The sequence below is a fragment of the Catharus ustulatus genome, chromosome 3, assembly GCF_009819885.2.
Source record: "Catharus ustulatus isolate bCatUst1 chromosome 3, bCatUst1.pri.v2, whole genome shotgun sequence".
In the NCBI taxonomy this organism is placed as follows: domain Eukaryota; kingdom Metazoa; phylum Chordata; class Aves; order Passeriformes; family Turdidae; genus Catharus; species Catharus ustulatus.
Genome location: NC_046223.1, coordinates 92,641,676 through 92,657,335, shown reverse-complemented (window position 1 = coordinate 92,657,335; position 15,660 = coordinate 92,641,676). Strand labels below are relative to the sequence as shown.

The 15,660-nt window shown below is 38.4% G+C and overlaps 1 protein-coding gene across 1 annotated transcript in view; it reads left to right on the top strand.

Moving 5' to 3' along the window:
• The window catches only part of PRIM2 (DNA primase subunit 2), a 103,629-nt gene that overhangs the window by 14,342 nt on the left and 73,627 nt on the right, over positions 1-15,660 (top strand). Inside the window, exons 5-6 of the mRNA XM_033056711.1 lie at positions 12,604-12,699; positions 13,536-13,673. Of these exons, the coding sequence (XP_032912602.1) occupies positions 12,604-12,699; positions 13,536-13,673 (234 nt within the window). The remainder of the gene's footprint in view (positions 1-12,603; positions 12,700-13,535; positions 13,674-15,660) is intronic.

The following is a 15,660-nucleotide window of genomic DNA, read 5'->3' as shown; positions in this document are numbered from 1 at the left end:
AGAAATCATGAATCCCACTAATGGATAATACTTGAGAAGTTAAAATCTTTGAATACTTAATAAAAAGATCTTAATTAGGAAATTTTGGAAAGAGCGAAGTTGTTAACAACTGGAAGAAAAAAATTCCAGGTTTCCAAAGCTTTTTTTATGATGGTCAGCTGTGGAGGGTTTGATATAATAGTAGTTCTCATCTCCTGGTTAAAGAAATTTTTAATCAAAGAACAAGAGCTTTCTGTAATTAAAAATAAAAATGGAATTTAAGGAAAACTAATGTATTAAATTTTTAATAGGATTTCTTATGTCTAGTGGCTGACATTTGTATTGTTGATGGAGCAAAATTCGTGGCACAGTGTTTATTACAGCTAGTAAATGCATGCTCTGAGGAGTTTTCCCTGCTTATAAAGATGCCCTTCGCTTGAAAAAGCAAGGCTGTAAACTTGGTGATACTCAAGGTGAACGTGATGGCTTCAGTATGATCAATGTCTGCACATGCATAGGATTATTACAATTCAAAGTTTTTATGATGTTTTTGAAACTATGCATCTCTACATTTAATATAAATTGTCACAGTCATGGAAATTTGAAGGTTATGTAAGTTGTTCCTTATCCAGTGCCAGCTTTGTAAAAACTATCTTAACTTAGTCCATCTTTAGTATTCTGTAAGAAGCCTCTGGGACCTGGATTTCTTGGCAGGGAGTGGGGGAAAGCTTGATTTGAGTTTGTATTTGAGATACTTTTTAAAGTACAGTAGTTTCACGAATACAAGCCGCACGGATTATAAGCCGCACTTCCGGTGCCTCAACAATGTTGCTGTCTTTGTCAATAGATAAGCCGCACCCCGAATATTAGCCGCACTTTCGTTCGTCGCGAGAATCCGTGCGCAGCTTTCACAAATTGGCCAATTAGTAACGGGATCGCGGCATAGCGGGCTTTACTGGCTCGGGGCGGGGCCAGGAAGGCTCGGCCCGCTCATGGTTGCCGACGGGGCCGGGTAGCCCAGCTCAGCGCCACGGCTCGGCTGGGCTGGCCGGGTGGTGCTGCCGATGCCGCCGGGCTCGCTGGCCCCCCTCTCCCGTCAGCACCGCCCTGCTGCCGCGTTCGCTAGCCCTGCCGGCGGGCTGCCGCCGCCCGGCTCGCCGGCCGCGCCGCGTTCCCTAGCCCTGCCGGTGGCCTGCCGCCGCCCGGCTCGCTGGCCGTGCCGCGTTCCCTAGCCCTGCTGGCGGCCTGCCGCCGCCCGGCTCGGCGGCCGCGCCACGTTCCCTAGCCCTGCCGGCGGGCTGCTGCCGCCCGGCTCGGCGGCCGCGCCGCGTTCCCTAGCCCTGCTGGCGGCCTGCCGCCGCCGCCGCCCGGCTCGCTGGCCGCGCCGTGTTCCCTAGCCCTGCCGGCGGCCTGCCGCCGCCCGGCTCGGCGGCCGCGCCGCGTTCCCTAGCCCTGCCGGCGGGCTGCCGCCGCCCAGCTCGGCGGCCGCGCCGCGTTCCCTAGCCCTGCCGGCGGCCTGCCGCCGCCTGGCTCGCTGGCCGCGCCGCGTTCCCTAGCCCTGCCGGCGGGCCAGCCACTGCCGCCGCTGGCAGGCATGCCGGCCGCCTCGCCGCTGCGTTCACGTACTCGCCCTGCTGGCGGGCCAGCCGCCGCCGCCGCTGCCAGGCTTGCCGGCCGCCCCCTCCCGTCTGCACCGCCGCCGCGTTTCCTCGCCCTGGCCGGCACTGCAGGCCCCCGCACCGCTGGGCTCCCCCACGCTGCTGGCCCCGATTCTGCTGGGCTTCCCCCGCTGCCAGGCAGCCCCACCCGCCGGCCTTCCTGCTTCTGCCATGCTCCCCTGCACTGCTAGCCCCAGTTCTCCCGGGCTCCCCCGCCCTGCTGGCCCGGGCTCTGCCGCCCCCCCTGCCCCGCCCTGCTGGCTCAGGCTCTGCCGCCCGCCCCCACACTGCTGGCACCGCCTCTGCCAGGCTTTCCCACCTCAGCCGGGGCCGGCCGGGCTCCAGCTTGGCTTGGGGCTGCCGCGGGCTCTCACTTCCGTGTTGGCAGCTTTTAGAATTTTGTTAATGTATTAGCTGCCCTGGAATATTAGCCGCACTGCCGGGTTTCCACCAAAATTTTGGTCAAATTGGTGCGGCTTGTATTCGTGAAATTACTGTACTAACATTTAGATTGCATTTTAATCGCTTGTAGGAATAGCTTTGGCCAGTCGCTTCTCTGACAAGTGTGGGAGATGCCTGCACTGGTGCTGCCCAGCTAGAGGAAGATTGCTTTGGTGCTCAAAATTTGACAGTACTTTGAAATATTGTTGTTTATACCTACCAATTTATGCTAGTATGAGCAAGATGTAGAGTGCATGATATTGAATAAAATGTCAAGAAAGGCTGAAGGTAAAAGGAAAGCAAGAACAAATCTGTGCTTTAAGAGTATTTTTCTCTGATACATCAATTAGTTTTGTATCCCAGCAAAAGGTGACTAATGGAATGGTTCTGAAGGTATTTCAGAATGTTTTTAGTCTGTTCTATACTTTAAATATTAAAAAAAGGAAAGATAAAGGTGTTTAAGGGGCAGTACTCCCATCATCCAGACAAATAGGGAAGCTTTTTATGTATGGCATGTAATTTTCAGCACTCAAGGCATATTAAATAATCCCTATGCGAAGTCAGTCACGTAGGGAGCATCGGAAATCTTTAAGCAGCACTCAAGAGGAGTAAATGCTGACATTTAAGGTGACAGAGCCCATCAAAGAGAATATGCAAACACAGGTGTGCTGTTGAGATTTGCATCAATTTAGGAGATTAAAGTATTAAAATATTACTGTAAATGAGTAATTGCATCAATGATGCCTGACAGTTTCTGACAGTAAAAGGCACTAACAGATTTAAAGATATTTAAAGGGAAATTTGTGAATATTTAAAATATTATAGTCATTGGAGAAAATATTTTAATCTCAAAGTAAGTTGTTCAGGATATGAAGGAATTATGTAAAATAAATGGTTTTACAGGTAAGTGATACTTGGGCTTTAACTACAAAGCTCTTCTTGGCATGGTCAGAAGTATCTGCTTTGAAGCCCTCCGTCTGAGTTTCAACCTTTTGTCTGCTTTGTCATGCATAGTTTTAAGTCTGCAAGACCTGCCACTTGTTTTAAGACATCAAATGGAAGATTTGTCCTTTTAGCACCTGCAGCTGTAGGTCTGTGATAGATCTTGTGCTAATTTGGAATGTCTAAGGAACTTCTGGGTCCATTCCACTTGGTTCTTTTGAAAACTTGCCACAAAACCTGTTCACCTTAGCCAGTCACACTTTCTCTCCCTGGGGATGGTTTTAGGGTCTCTTCTGTTCAGGTGGACAAAATGTTCTATGGTTACTTTCAAAGTGCTCTGTGTGTGGGGGGGTTTGTTTTGTTCTGTTTTGGATTTTTTCCCTTCCACACTTTAAACAGTATTTTGAAGATGACAGCAGTTCCATTTGCCTTGTCTGTGAAAAAGTCACAGCTTTGCTTGCAAAGTTCCCTGCTTCTGTGTATTGAAGTCTCACAGTGGTACTCATCATTCTGCTGCTTTAATTTCCTTTTATTTTTTTCTTTTTCCTTTCACTTTTTAGTTTTTGAAAATAATGTCAAACCTAACATATTTCTTCTTGTTCTGTCCACTAGTTAAAAAAGGTAGGGCTTTTTTTCCTGTTTGTTTGTTTTTTCCCTCTCTTTGTATTTGCCTTCTATCTGTCATTATACTTTCTTGTTTCTTCTTTAAGGTTTTCTTTGTGTGGTGTTTTGTCATTTCTGTGAGTGTCCTTTGCCATTTTTTACAGGTTTCAATTTTAGGTCAGATTTTCTTCTCTGATCCCATTCTCTAGAACTGTTGCAGTGACCCCAGCCTCATGGCATTTTAGTGTGTGAATTCCTGTTTTAATATAAAGAGTAGGAACTGAAGTATTAAATTTTACTTTGATTGTGGAACTTGGGTTAAGACATCTTTCTATTTTGAGTTCAGTTCTTCCATGCATGGGTTTTCCAATGGGTTTTGAACCCAGGTTATAGAAGATTCAGTGCAACTGTTTGGTCATTTGCATGTGAAAGTGTCATTTGGTGACTTCAAAGGTATTTGACACAACATGACATCTGCTTTTTTTAATGCCTCTGAGGTCTGTACACTGGGATAAAGACTGTGAAATTAGCTTAACACAGTTGGGTTTTTTTGACGTGGGTGGATTGCTGCTTGTCTCATGTTTGTTCTTAAGTACTATTGGATGCTTTGATTTGTTGCTGTACCTTTCCAGGAATTTAACTTACATATCGGGATTAGGACTGGAGTAGAATGTAAAATTTAATTCCGAATGTATTGTTTGGTGTTATTCTGGTCATCATTTTGACTGTCCCGGTTTCCTTATCTTCACACTGTTAGTACCTCTGTGCTTCCAGAAGAAATGCAATTAATAGTCATTATGATATTGTAATCTGTGTTGTAAGGATGTTATATAATTGGATTTATATTTCCTGCAATGCTTCTGTTCACTATTCTCTTTCTGCATTGTGCAAAAGAAATACACTTCTAAGCATAGTATATTTCATCTTGAATACATCTTTATTGCTGTTTTCATTCCACAGAGCAGAAAAAAAAATCATGCTTAAATTGAACTTCTTACCTCTGAATAGCCTCTTGAAATCTAAAAAATATTATGACCTTTTAAATGACTTCTAGTTTCGAAGCCTTATTTTCTGAGTAACAGACAGTTATTGCAGAATCAGATGTCCTAATTTTTAGATGCTGTTATAAAGCACATTATTTTAATGAATGCCTTGGGTCATGGTAATGGGGAAGGAATGGCAGATGGGAATAGTCAGCTGGGGGAGCTAAAGATCTTCAGTGCATCTGCAGGCATTTGAGAGGCAGGAATAAGAACTGCAAAATAAAATGGAAAGACCAGAATGCATTAGTGATGGAATTTTTTTCACAGTAGCTCTTTGATGCAGTTGAAGTGCTCTTTTAGCTGCTTTAAGCAGTAGAAATTAAACTTCTTTAATTTCCATTTTTATGATCAGAGTGGTCCTATGAGAGACTTTCTGATATCACTATTATGCTTTCTTCAAAAACATTTATCTTGGTAGTGGGGCAGTTGTATAAATATGTATATATGTAGTTCAGCTTCTTGAAAAAATGCTTTATGGCTGCCTTTATTTGGTACAGGAGATCCTAAAGTCAGATGTGGATTAATGACAATTTGACACTGATTTGTGTCCCTATTAAGGACAGATACGTTTGAAAGAATACTCTATATTATGTCTGGCCACTAAATGGCTGTGGCTATAATTACCCATTTTGGAACAGGGGTCTAATCCAGAATGTTCCTCTGATAGGGTTTATGGCTTTTCATTTCAGAGGCATCAAATGATATTTCTTCCTTTCCCAGTCAGATTGGGGAAAACTAGAAACTGCCTGGAGTTTATATTACTTTGTGGAAACTTATGCCAAGCTAAGACAGTAACTATGCAAGTAGGCTATGGTTTGCATTTGCTAAGGAAATGGTTCTGAATGATATCTTACTTTTCCGCTACTTAAATTTTGTATCTGTCGTTTTGCTCAAAAACCAGTGATGTTTATCTCTAAGTGGACAGCAAAGGTCATAAGTGATGCATACCTAGGTGGGAAATGTGCCTTACTGCCAAGAATATGTTTTCTGTCATTTAACTCCATGCTCAGAGTCATAACAGAAACAAAATAGTATGTGGAAAAGTGTAGGAGTAGGGTGGTTTTTAAAGTGCTAGAATTTGTTAAATAAGACAGTGAAAACATGTAGTTAGTGCTTTGAAAAATGTAGTGAGTTATTCTCATTGAAAAGTAATTGGGTTGATTGCCAAGCAGCCTGGGTATTCTAGTGAGCTAACATTTTGAGGGATGGGCAGCTAGGATGAGGTTTGATTTAAAATATTTAAGCTTAAAATGAGTGGTAATGTTCTCTCAAAGACTTTTAAAATGAAGCTTGATTTTTAAATTTTTCTTTTTTCTTTGTGCACTAGCAGGATTTATGAGAGGCTTTTTATTTACTCTTCTCTAATGGATCCTTGAGCTGTAAGCATTACTTTGTTATTAGTTATAGAGAAAACTGCTGCATTTTGCTGCAGCAATTCTAGTTGCATTATTTATTTGCATATAAGGTGTCGAGGATATTCTATGAAATTGTAGAATTGAGTTATAGATGTGATTAAAGAATATATAACTACTGGGGATGTCCTTGTTCACCTTCATAAACATAATGAACAACAGTTTGTAAATGATGCAAAATGCTAATTAAAAGTTTTAATTTGGCAATCATCTCGGTTTGATTAGAAGCAGATGCTAATTATCTGCAGAACTCTAAATGGACCCTTAGAAGGTCTTTCTTATTGCTTAAAATTGATTTGTGGAAGGAAAGTCAAGCTACACCACAAAACGTACGGTTACTTAGGTCCCTTTAGAGCACCGGGGCACTATGATTCTTACTAAATGGCTTTGTGTATTACTTTGTTTGAGTTAAATGGGAACTTTACAGTCCACTGTAAGGCTGAATCATTCTGTACTACGTACTATACATGTTCTTTCTGGATGAAGGATATTCTCTAACTGCTTTGAAAAAGTTACGTGCTTTGAAATAAAAATTGCAGAAAAGGCTGCAGTAAGGATATGATGAATAAAAACATTCTTCCTCGTCATGTTTGGAATACAGTCTGAATCCTGAGACAGATGTTCTGCTGAAACTCTGGATTTCTAAAGTAAAATTGAAATGGCAGCTGTGCCAAAAATGTAGTGGAAAACAGGATCTTGTACACCAGGCTCTTCAGCTCAAGGTAGAAGAAGTGGAAAGGGGACCAACACTACTTGTGTGATAATGTGCTCTAGCAGGTCATACTTGACTGCTATTTATCTAAAGGCTTGGGAAAGGTGAAAAAATAGCAAATCCTAACCTCATCCTTGTAGATTTTCAGTTCTTAGCAGTTGGTAATTTTGGATTCTTGGGAGAAACTTAGTAAAGACAAGCAGAAAGGTGTCATGAAGTGTCTCCTCTTTTTTTTCTATAAATACTTTAGACATTCTTTTGGGGAATGAGAAAAAGAGAAAATTGGGAAATCAATAGTGTATTTTAAAAAATGATACCCATATTTTGTACAAGAAGGAGTTTTTTTTTTCAATAATCAAGGTGTTAAGTTCTTTTGTAGTGGTTAAAGTTAATAATGTTTGAAAAATTAATTTTTTTTTTACATAGCAGTAGCTTTGGAGATGTTTATATTGTTCCTTAATACAGCAGCATAAAGGCTGATAGAATGGTTTCTGCTAGATGTAATTAATCTGCAAGTAGAATTTACTAGCTGCTGTTTTGGACATAAGCTTCAGAAAATGGTCTGCCAACTTTGAAGCACTCTTCCTGGCTAATCCTGTGATTGAATCTAGACAAACATTTGTGAACAAGTTTCTTTAAAATTGCATCTGATGTTACTGTCCTGATTTATAAATGAAATAAAACTGTTTGATATATTTATTAGAAGTGTCTTCTGTTAGCTCTTTAGTAATGTGTAACTCTTAACATATATGTGGTAGTCTTTTTAGGTAATTCTGTAATAATTGTTTTGTTCAGCTTTCCTTTAGATGGGTATAGGGATATGTTTGTCAGGAGACTGAACCTGTACACTGAGTTTATCTGTGATTATGGTAACTGTGAATTAGCTGCGTAGTGATGCTGATCATAAAATATTCTTCCTGTGCCCATTCTTGACTCTCAAAAATGCCCAAACAATATTTCAATTGATGGATAAGAGTAGATAATAATTTCAAGTGCTACCTTTTATATTTTTAGGTATGCCAGTGGTCTGAACTTGAGATAAAATATGAAGCTGTAGTACTTCAGAAGATAAAATTTTCTTCCTAATTACTTTGTGCTTGGCCAAAATGAAATTGATAATCATGAGGTTTGTGAATGACGGATTTACGAGCCTCTGAAATGTTTTCTTTAAGACTCTTCATCCTTTTAATTGGTAGGGGAGCTGGGAATGGTGTCCTTTGCTAATCAGTTTGCTAGTATTCATTAACTGGCTGATTACACTTTAAATTTATATTCTCAAATTTAGTGGTATCTAGGTTAATACTTTGGTATTCTAGTGCTAGCTTAGTTTGTAGTGTGATGTGTGGCAATGGAGAAGATTGTTTAGGAAATTATTGTTTTTTCTGTTTCATGCCTAGAGTTGCAGTTTAGCAAAGTATAGATTGATACCACTTGTTTTTGGGAAGGGTGTTGTGCCACTTGAGTACCAGGTGCTCTGTGACTAAAAGCAAATTTTAGGAAGTTCACTTTCTAAGGACACCAGTGGCATGTTCACATGAATACCTGAAGCTGAGTCTTGGAAAAGGAAAGGATTTGTGCATGGAGTTCTTGTTCCTTACTGGGAGACTTAGAAACAGTAAAACTAAGTAGTTGGAGATACATAGAAGTATAATGTGTGCATGCATCTTTATCTCTTCATTAAAACAGAGTAGGGATATCAGATTTGTTTTGAAGTTTTTGGACTACCTCAGTGTCTGTGTTTGTTTAACCAAACCCTGCATATTAAATTATTCATATTTTAATCTAAATTTATGTGTCTTTGTGTTTCCAGGACAGTTTTATGTTTAAAAGTCAATGAACAAACTGCACTTAGAAAGCAAGAAAACTAGAAATAATGCAACTTGTCCTGAGTAGTTGTTTCTTTCCCTTCCTCTTTTTCTATCTTTATTTTTCCTAAATCTCAGAAATTTACAATGAATTGTTGAATTGTTTCAAGCTATGCTACCTGACCCATGCTACTGAAAAGAGAAGATCCTTTTCCTGGTGTTCTTTGCTTGTGCAAAGCCAAGTCTGACATAGTGATAAGCAGCTTACTAAACTGGCTACAAATGAACAAGGCAAAACTAATGAATTGTTTTCTGTGAGATGAGTTTGATCAGTTCTGTATGGAAGGTCAGATGATCACCAGGTGAGACCTTCAGAAGAATTCTATATATATATTTTTTTTTTTAATATTTTGGGCAACAGAGTGGTTTATCTGGTGAAGATCACTGAGTTCTGTCAGAATTTAAGCAGCGTATTTATCTTTCCAATCTTGGTTAGAATCCTAAAAGCTGTATTTAATTGTATCTAATTTTTTAATGATTACTGGAATGTGTTTTTGCAGGTGCTATTTTAGGATGAAATTATTAAATATACAAACTGTAGTGCTCTTATTTAAATAATTAAAAGTCAGTAAAGTCAGTAAATAATTAAAAACAACAGTAAAAAAGAAGCTTTTCTAGGTTCTGTGAACCAAGAAGAACTGAGATACATGTTTCATGGTGCTCTGGATGCAGTTAGGCATGGCCTAACTGAAAGCTTGATTTAGACTACAAGTAGTGTATTTCTTTGCATTGCACCTTCAGTCAACGTGACATGAAAATGATGAAATCATTAATGCTAGTGGAAGGTTATTTTTTTCGTTCCAGTCTTTAGGGAAGCCAATTTTATTTTCAAATGCATTCTGGAGTCATTTCCCAGCTTTAGTTAGGGACTAGGATTATCCTTGTTTCTTCTTTCTCTTACTCTCTATTAACTGAAAACATGAAGTCAAGGCGAATTGGGTGAAAAGGCAAGGAGCAAAGTGTTTGTGGGACTGCTGGATGTTTGCCTAACCTATAAGATACTTGAGCCTATAAGAAGTAAATTATTTTACAGCTTTATGAATATTATTTATATAATGAATAGTGCTTTGCAATAATATTTGTGTTTAAAAATTATAATTTCTGATAAAACTATTTTTGGTTACACTGTCCACAGTCTTATCTAAATCTTCAGTCATGGCCCATTAACCAGTTTTTTGTGAGGGTCCACCAGGATCACTTTTACCTCAACAATGTTATTGTTTGCTAGTGACATGCAAGAATGACTGTCACTACAGACGTACAAAATTGATATGGTCAAAATACTAATGAAGAGGGATGTAGAAAACTTGTGAAGTTTGGAATAAATCCCCCTTGAAATAAAGTGTAATATTGAAAAAAAAAAAAAAGGTTTTGCTGATGAAATTGAACCTAATTTGTTTTGGAAGAACAAATAAAGAAGGAATCCTTGCCTTTCTCTCTTCTTGTTCTTTTCCCAGTATTGCAGGTCTGTCTGTAAAACAGTTTCTGAACTCCTTTAATAGCTCTCCGGAAAAAAACTCCACTCTCTCCTTGGCTTGTTTTGATGGAGTTATTTTTAGCAAGATATCCTAGAAGAAATAATGGAATTGTAACTACCATTGCTCTACAATGTGTGGTACTGTTTTTATTTGGTCAGGGTTTGGAATTGAACCATAGTATGACATGGTGGACACGCTCTCTGAAGGAAATTCTGCTAAGAATGCATAAAACTGTAACATTTGAAAATGAAAGCCACTATTTTGGAGTTAAAATGAAAACTTAAAACTCTGTAGGTGAAAGGCAGGCTTGCAGGCTGATGCAATGACTTAGATTTATACTTGGACAAGAAATAGATCATCTGTAAGAATAATGGAGTTTTGGTACCACTGTGGGAAATTTGTATATAGTTTCAGTGTCATGTTTGAAAACTAGGAATTTTTCAAAGCATAACAAGAACAAGGTTGTTAATGAGAATATTTTATAGAAAATATTTTCTTGTTTAATTTACAGAAACACATTTAATTGTTTTGATGCAGCTACTTTGTTAAAGAAGAATGCTTTCTTTACAGGCTGCTGAGCTTTACATTTTTACATGTAAAAATATAATGCTGTTGTGTATTTCCTCTCTCTTCAAAGCTACATTCTTCTGCCTTGCTGGCATATTTATTATTATTTTTTAAAGCTGGTTTTCCTGAGAGAGTACTACAGATTACATCAAGTTGCAGACAGGGTAACCATAAGCCTTCTCAATATTACTGCCTTGGCTATTTCATATGCATATATCAAATCACTGTTTTTCACTAAGCTACTCCTCCAGGTAAAATGAATGGTCCTTCCAAGAGAAGTGCTTTATTTTGTTTTGTTTTCTTGGGTTTTTCAATTGTGAAGGAAAAAAGTTTTGTTCAAATGCCTATTTAACTGCATATCAGTGTTGGTCAACAAATGAGATATTCTGCCCCATTCAGAGAATAAAACTGCTTAGTTTTATTCCCCTTCCCTGGAGAGGAAAGACATTGAGTGACTTTCTCTTGCATTTGAAGTCTGCACATCTATTGCATGTGATGGCCTGGGCTTGGTTCCTTGGACCAGTCTCTAAAAACTGCCTTGGCTGCAGCCTTGTATCAGCTCACTGCAGGTATTGGAGCACACATCTGGTTTATGGGGAGCACTGTCACACAGTGTGTTATGCTTTGGGGGAACTTCTATCCATCTATGTTTTGAGAAGGTATTCTGCCTGCCTTAACATTTTAATTCCTTTCCGTCAGGGACTATTCCCATTATATTTCATCAAAAGTATGTTATGCAAGTGTGCAGTTTTGGGTACCACAATATAAGAAATATATAAAGTTATTAGAGTGTCCAAAGGAGGACCATGAGGATGATGAAGGGCATGGAGGGGAAGCTGTGTGAAGAGCAACTGAGGTCACTTGGTCTGTTCAGCCTGGAGGAGACCTCACTGCAGTTACAGCTTCTTGTGAGGGGAAGAGAAGGGACAGGCTCTGATCTCTGCTCTGTGCTGACAGTGACAGGACCTGAGGGAATGGCATAGAGTTGTGCTGGGAGGTGTAGGTTGGATATTAGAAAAAGGTTCTTCCCCCAGAAGGTGTTGGGGCACTGGAGCAGCTCCCCAGGGCAGTGGTCACGGCACCAAGCCTGACAGAGCTCAAGAAGTGTTTGGACAATGCTCTTGGGAACATGGGGTGACTCTTGGGGTGTCCTGTGTGCTGCCAGGAGTTGGACTTCATGATGCTCATGGATTCCTTCAACTCAGCATATTCTGTGATTCTATGATATGCGTTTATGTATATGCATTGTATAAGTTTTTTTAATTAGGAAATGTAACATTGTGATTTTAAAGTACTTCAAGTTGTTAAATTAGAGCGCTGCTGCTTTACTTACTTGTTTCAAGAGCTGCAAAAACACTAACACTTGGAGGACAATAAAGATACCATTGTTCTCACTCCTTAGAAAAAGGAAAGTTAAATTCCTGAATATAAGATTAGATATAGTTTTGTTAATTCTGTATTTAAAAATGAACTGAAAACGTTCTTTTTGTTAAAATCTGATGAAATTAAGTCCTTACTAACTGCCATTTGTTCATCTTGCTTGGTTTTAATGTGTATCTAGAGACAAGCAAAGATTGTCATAAGTTGTATTTTTGAGAAGTTGACTTTTTAAAAGTGTGTTTTACAGTTCTTGTTAATGCTTAAAATTGTTGTAGATAAAAATCTGGCCTCTACTTGAGAGGGAAGGTTGCTTAACACTGTTGACCACTAGTGTTTTGCTGCTTTCTGCTTAATTATTTGTGATCAATTGCTGAACATATAGCTCTTTCTCTCTTTTCAACTAAACTGATAATATTATAGATTAAGTAATATTTTAGCTCAAACTAATAAAATAAAAAAGCTAATAAAATAAAAATATCCTAAAGTATTTTAAACCAGTTTTACAACAATTTCTTGATTTTAGATTGGTGAAGACCTGAAAAATGAATTGGCTAATGAGCTGAGTACATCAACCCCTGGCTTCAATCTGACTAAAGTAAAAGAACAAATGTTCTTTAAGGTGAGTAAAAATTGCTGAGTCCCACAGATCTTCATGGTCTCAGTTAAAATGCAAAGTTACTAATTCTAAGTTTATCTAATAGTTACAGTAAATCTAATTATCGAAAAGACTAATGAGAGTTCCTCTGCTTCATGTGAGTATTAGGGTGGAGGGAGGGACTGGGAAAATGAAGGAAGCTTTGAACTACTTACAAGGTCTGTCGTCTTCTGCCATCCTTTACTTTTGCCACAAAAAATGATCTTAAGTTTCAGTGTTTCCCAGACAAATTACTTAATTTACCTGTCTGTCAGATTGTTCATGATAGAGACATTCTCAAACATCTATTGCTGAAATTAGATTTGGTCTGATTGTATTAGTCAGAAATTTGTTTTGCAAGAGAGCAAGGGGAGAGGGAAAAAATTGTAATGACTCACTGATTATTTGGAGTAAAGTTGGTTGGGTTCCAGATCTGTTTGTAAAACCTTTTGTATTGTAGCTTACGTGAATCAAATATTTTCAGATATTTGAAACAGAAATCCATTTTCAAATATCAAATCAGTAAGTGATGCAAAGCTACATAATTGGATCAATACTTGTAGACACAAACTTTGAATCTTTGAACTTATTTTGCCTAGTTGCCTGATTTTCTGTAAGCAAGCATATTTTCTCACCAAAATAATGATTAGCTATTCCTAAGTCAGCATTTAATTTCACAGTCTTTGAGTTTTGCCCGGAGACAGTGTTTAGAGACAGAAAAAGACTTAAAGCTTTACTGGTTCATCTTGAATCTTAGGGCTGTAAACATTGTTGCTGTGTTATTTTGCTATTCCACAATGTGGGTTTTTCTTCTTTCTCAGGTTGGACTTGCGGATGCAGTGGATTTATTTAGAGCCAGAAAAGTATTTATTAAAGATGGCTTTGCCTATGTGCCATTTAAGGAGATTGATGTGATTGTTTTGAATAACTATAGAACAAAATTGTCTAAAGCACTGGCGGTAAGTCAGATAAAGTCTGATTTTTATAACTCTTGTATTGTTTGGTGACACTCTTGGACAATAGCCTTTTTGGGTTTTAAATTTATATCTGGATAATACCAGAAACCTCACTAGAAGTACTGGCAGTATTAAAAAATGTTCATTGTGAGCTCAGTTAATTCCAAATGATATTTAGCATATAATGTGCATTCTAAAGAAATTTGTGCTAGAGGATTTTAGAAATTGTTTCTCACAGAGGTAGTAACATGGCCTTTCAATTCAACATGTTACCCCTATGCACACAACTGTTTTTTCTACTCATATCTATCTTTTCTCCCACAACATTTTGCAACAGTTTTTTCTTGGAACAAGTAAAATAGTTGTGGGTTTTTACTGTGTTTTGTTGATAGGAACTGAGATTAGCTCACTTGGTTAGAGCATGGTGCTAATAATGCCGAGGTCATGATTTCTGTCTCTATACAGGTCACCCACTTAAGAATTTGGCTTGGTAGTCCTTGTGGATCCTTTTTAACGCTGAATATTCTATGAACTCAAATAAGGATAAGCTAGAATATGTCAGGCAAAGATAAAGTTTCTGTTGTATGAACATTTGAGTTATCTAGTTAGGACATCTGTGGTAAACACTGTGTATCAATGTCATTCTGTTAGTAATTTGGTGATCAGCTCAGGAATTGCTTGTTTTACAATATGAGACTCTTCACAGGGTTTGAAAGTGAGTGATCATGTCTAATGCACAAAATTTTAGTCTTAGAAAAATGCAGCATTGAATAACATGAAAGCAGTTATGATTGCTTTTTAAAAATGTTTTCAAAGCCTTGTATTGCTGTTACATTAATGCCAAGGTTGACCACAAACATTTAGTAAACAGTGGGAAGCAAAAATGCATTTCTTTAGCAAATTAGAAAATTAGCATACTGCAGTCTTATAAATTTTGAATATAACTGGAGTCTGTGGAATTATTTAATATACAGTGAAAACTGTGATTGTCTTATGTGAGCATTGTCTTAGGTGAGCATTTGTGTTAGAACTCTTGAACAGAACTGCAGCTAGAGATGTCTGTATTTGAGTTGATGCATAATGTTTTTGCTGATAACTCTTGTGTGGGATTTAAAAAGAAAGAACGTATTCTACAGAATTGCAGCTAAATATGCAGGTTATCTGCATCTATTCAAAATACTTTCAAGAAGCTTTGGGAACTTCTGAAATTTACATCTTGTGTCAATAGCTGAGAAGTCTGAAAAACAGTAAGGACTGCAATGAGGAGGCCCTGACTTAGTTTAAGAAATCTGAGAACCCACACACTATTTTACGTATTACAGTAATTTCATGACTATAAGGCGCAACCTTTTGACTAAAATTTTGGCCCAAACCCGGAAGTGTGCCTTATAGTCCGGTGTGCCTTATGGTCATGAAATTACTGTATTCATTTCACCCGGATTGCTTTCTTAAAGCCAATAGCTGCTTTATAGGAAAGAAGTACTTCTTTATGTTGTGCTTTGTAGTCATGGTTTAGAAATTTGAACACTCATGACCTAAGAGAACTATCTTCTACAGAGTTGCTGCATTTGAAGTTTTTGAGGTGCTTCAACTTAGCATTAGTCTTGTAATATATAAACTTTGTTTATTCAAGTTCACCATCTTGGTAAGGGATATAAGATTTGTGATTTCTGTCCTATTTTCCAAAGCTTTTAATTGATCTTGGGGGGGGTTGATTACTAATTTAGTTTGAGGAACTGTATTTAGTAAACTGTTTCAGCTAATTTTAGCCAGCACAGTGTACTGCTTAGAGATGCTAGGGATGTTATTGAGTCTTTGGAAATGAAGGCCAAAGTTCCAGCATGTTTTATAGAAGTCAGTCTAATGTTAACTCTGTTATACTAGAGGTTTAATTGAAGTCTGATACTTGGTAGCTGGATACTTATTGTAGTTTTCACTGGAACAGAACTATAAACATCAATTACATTTCAGTGAAATTGTAAGAATACAC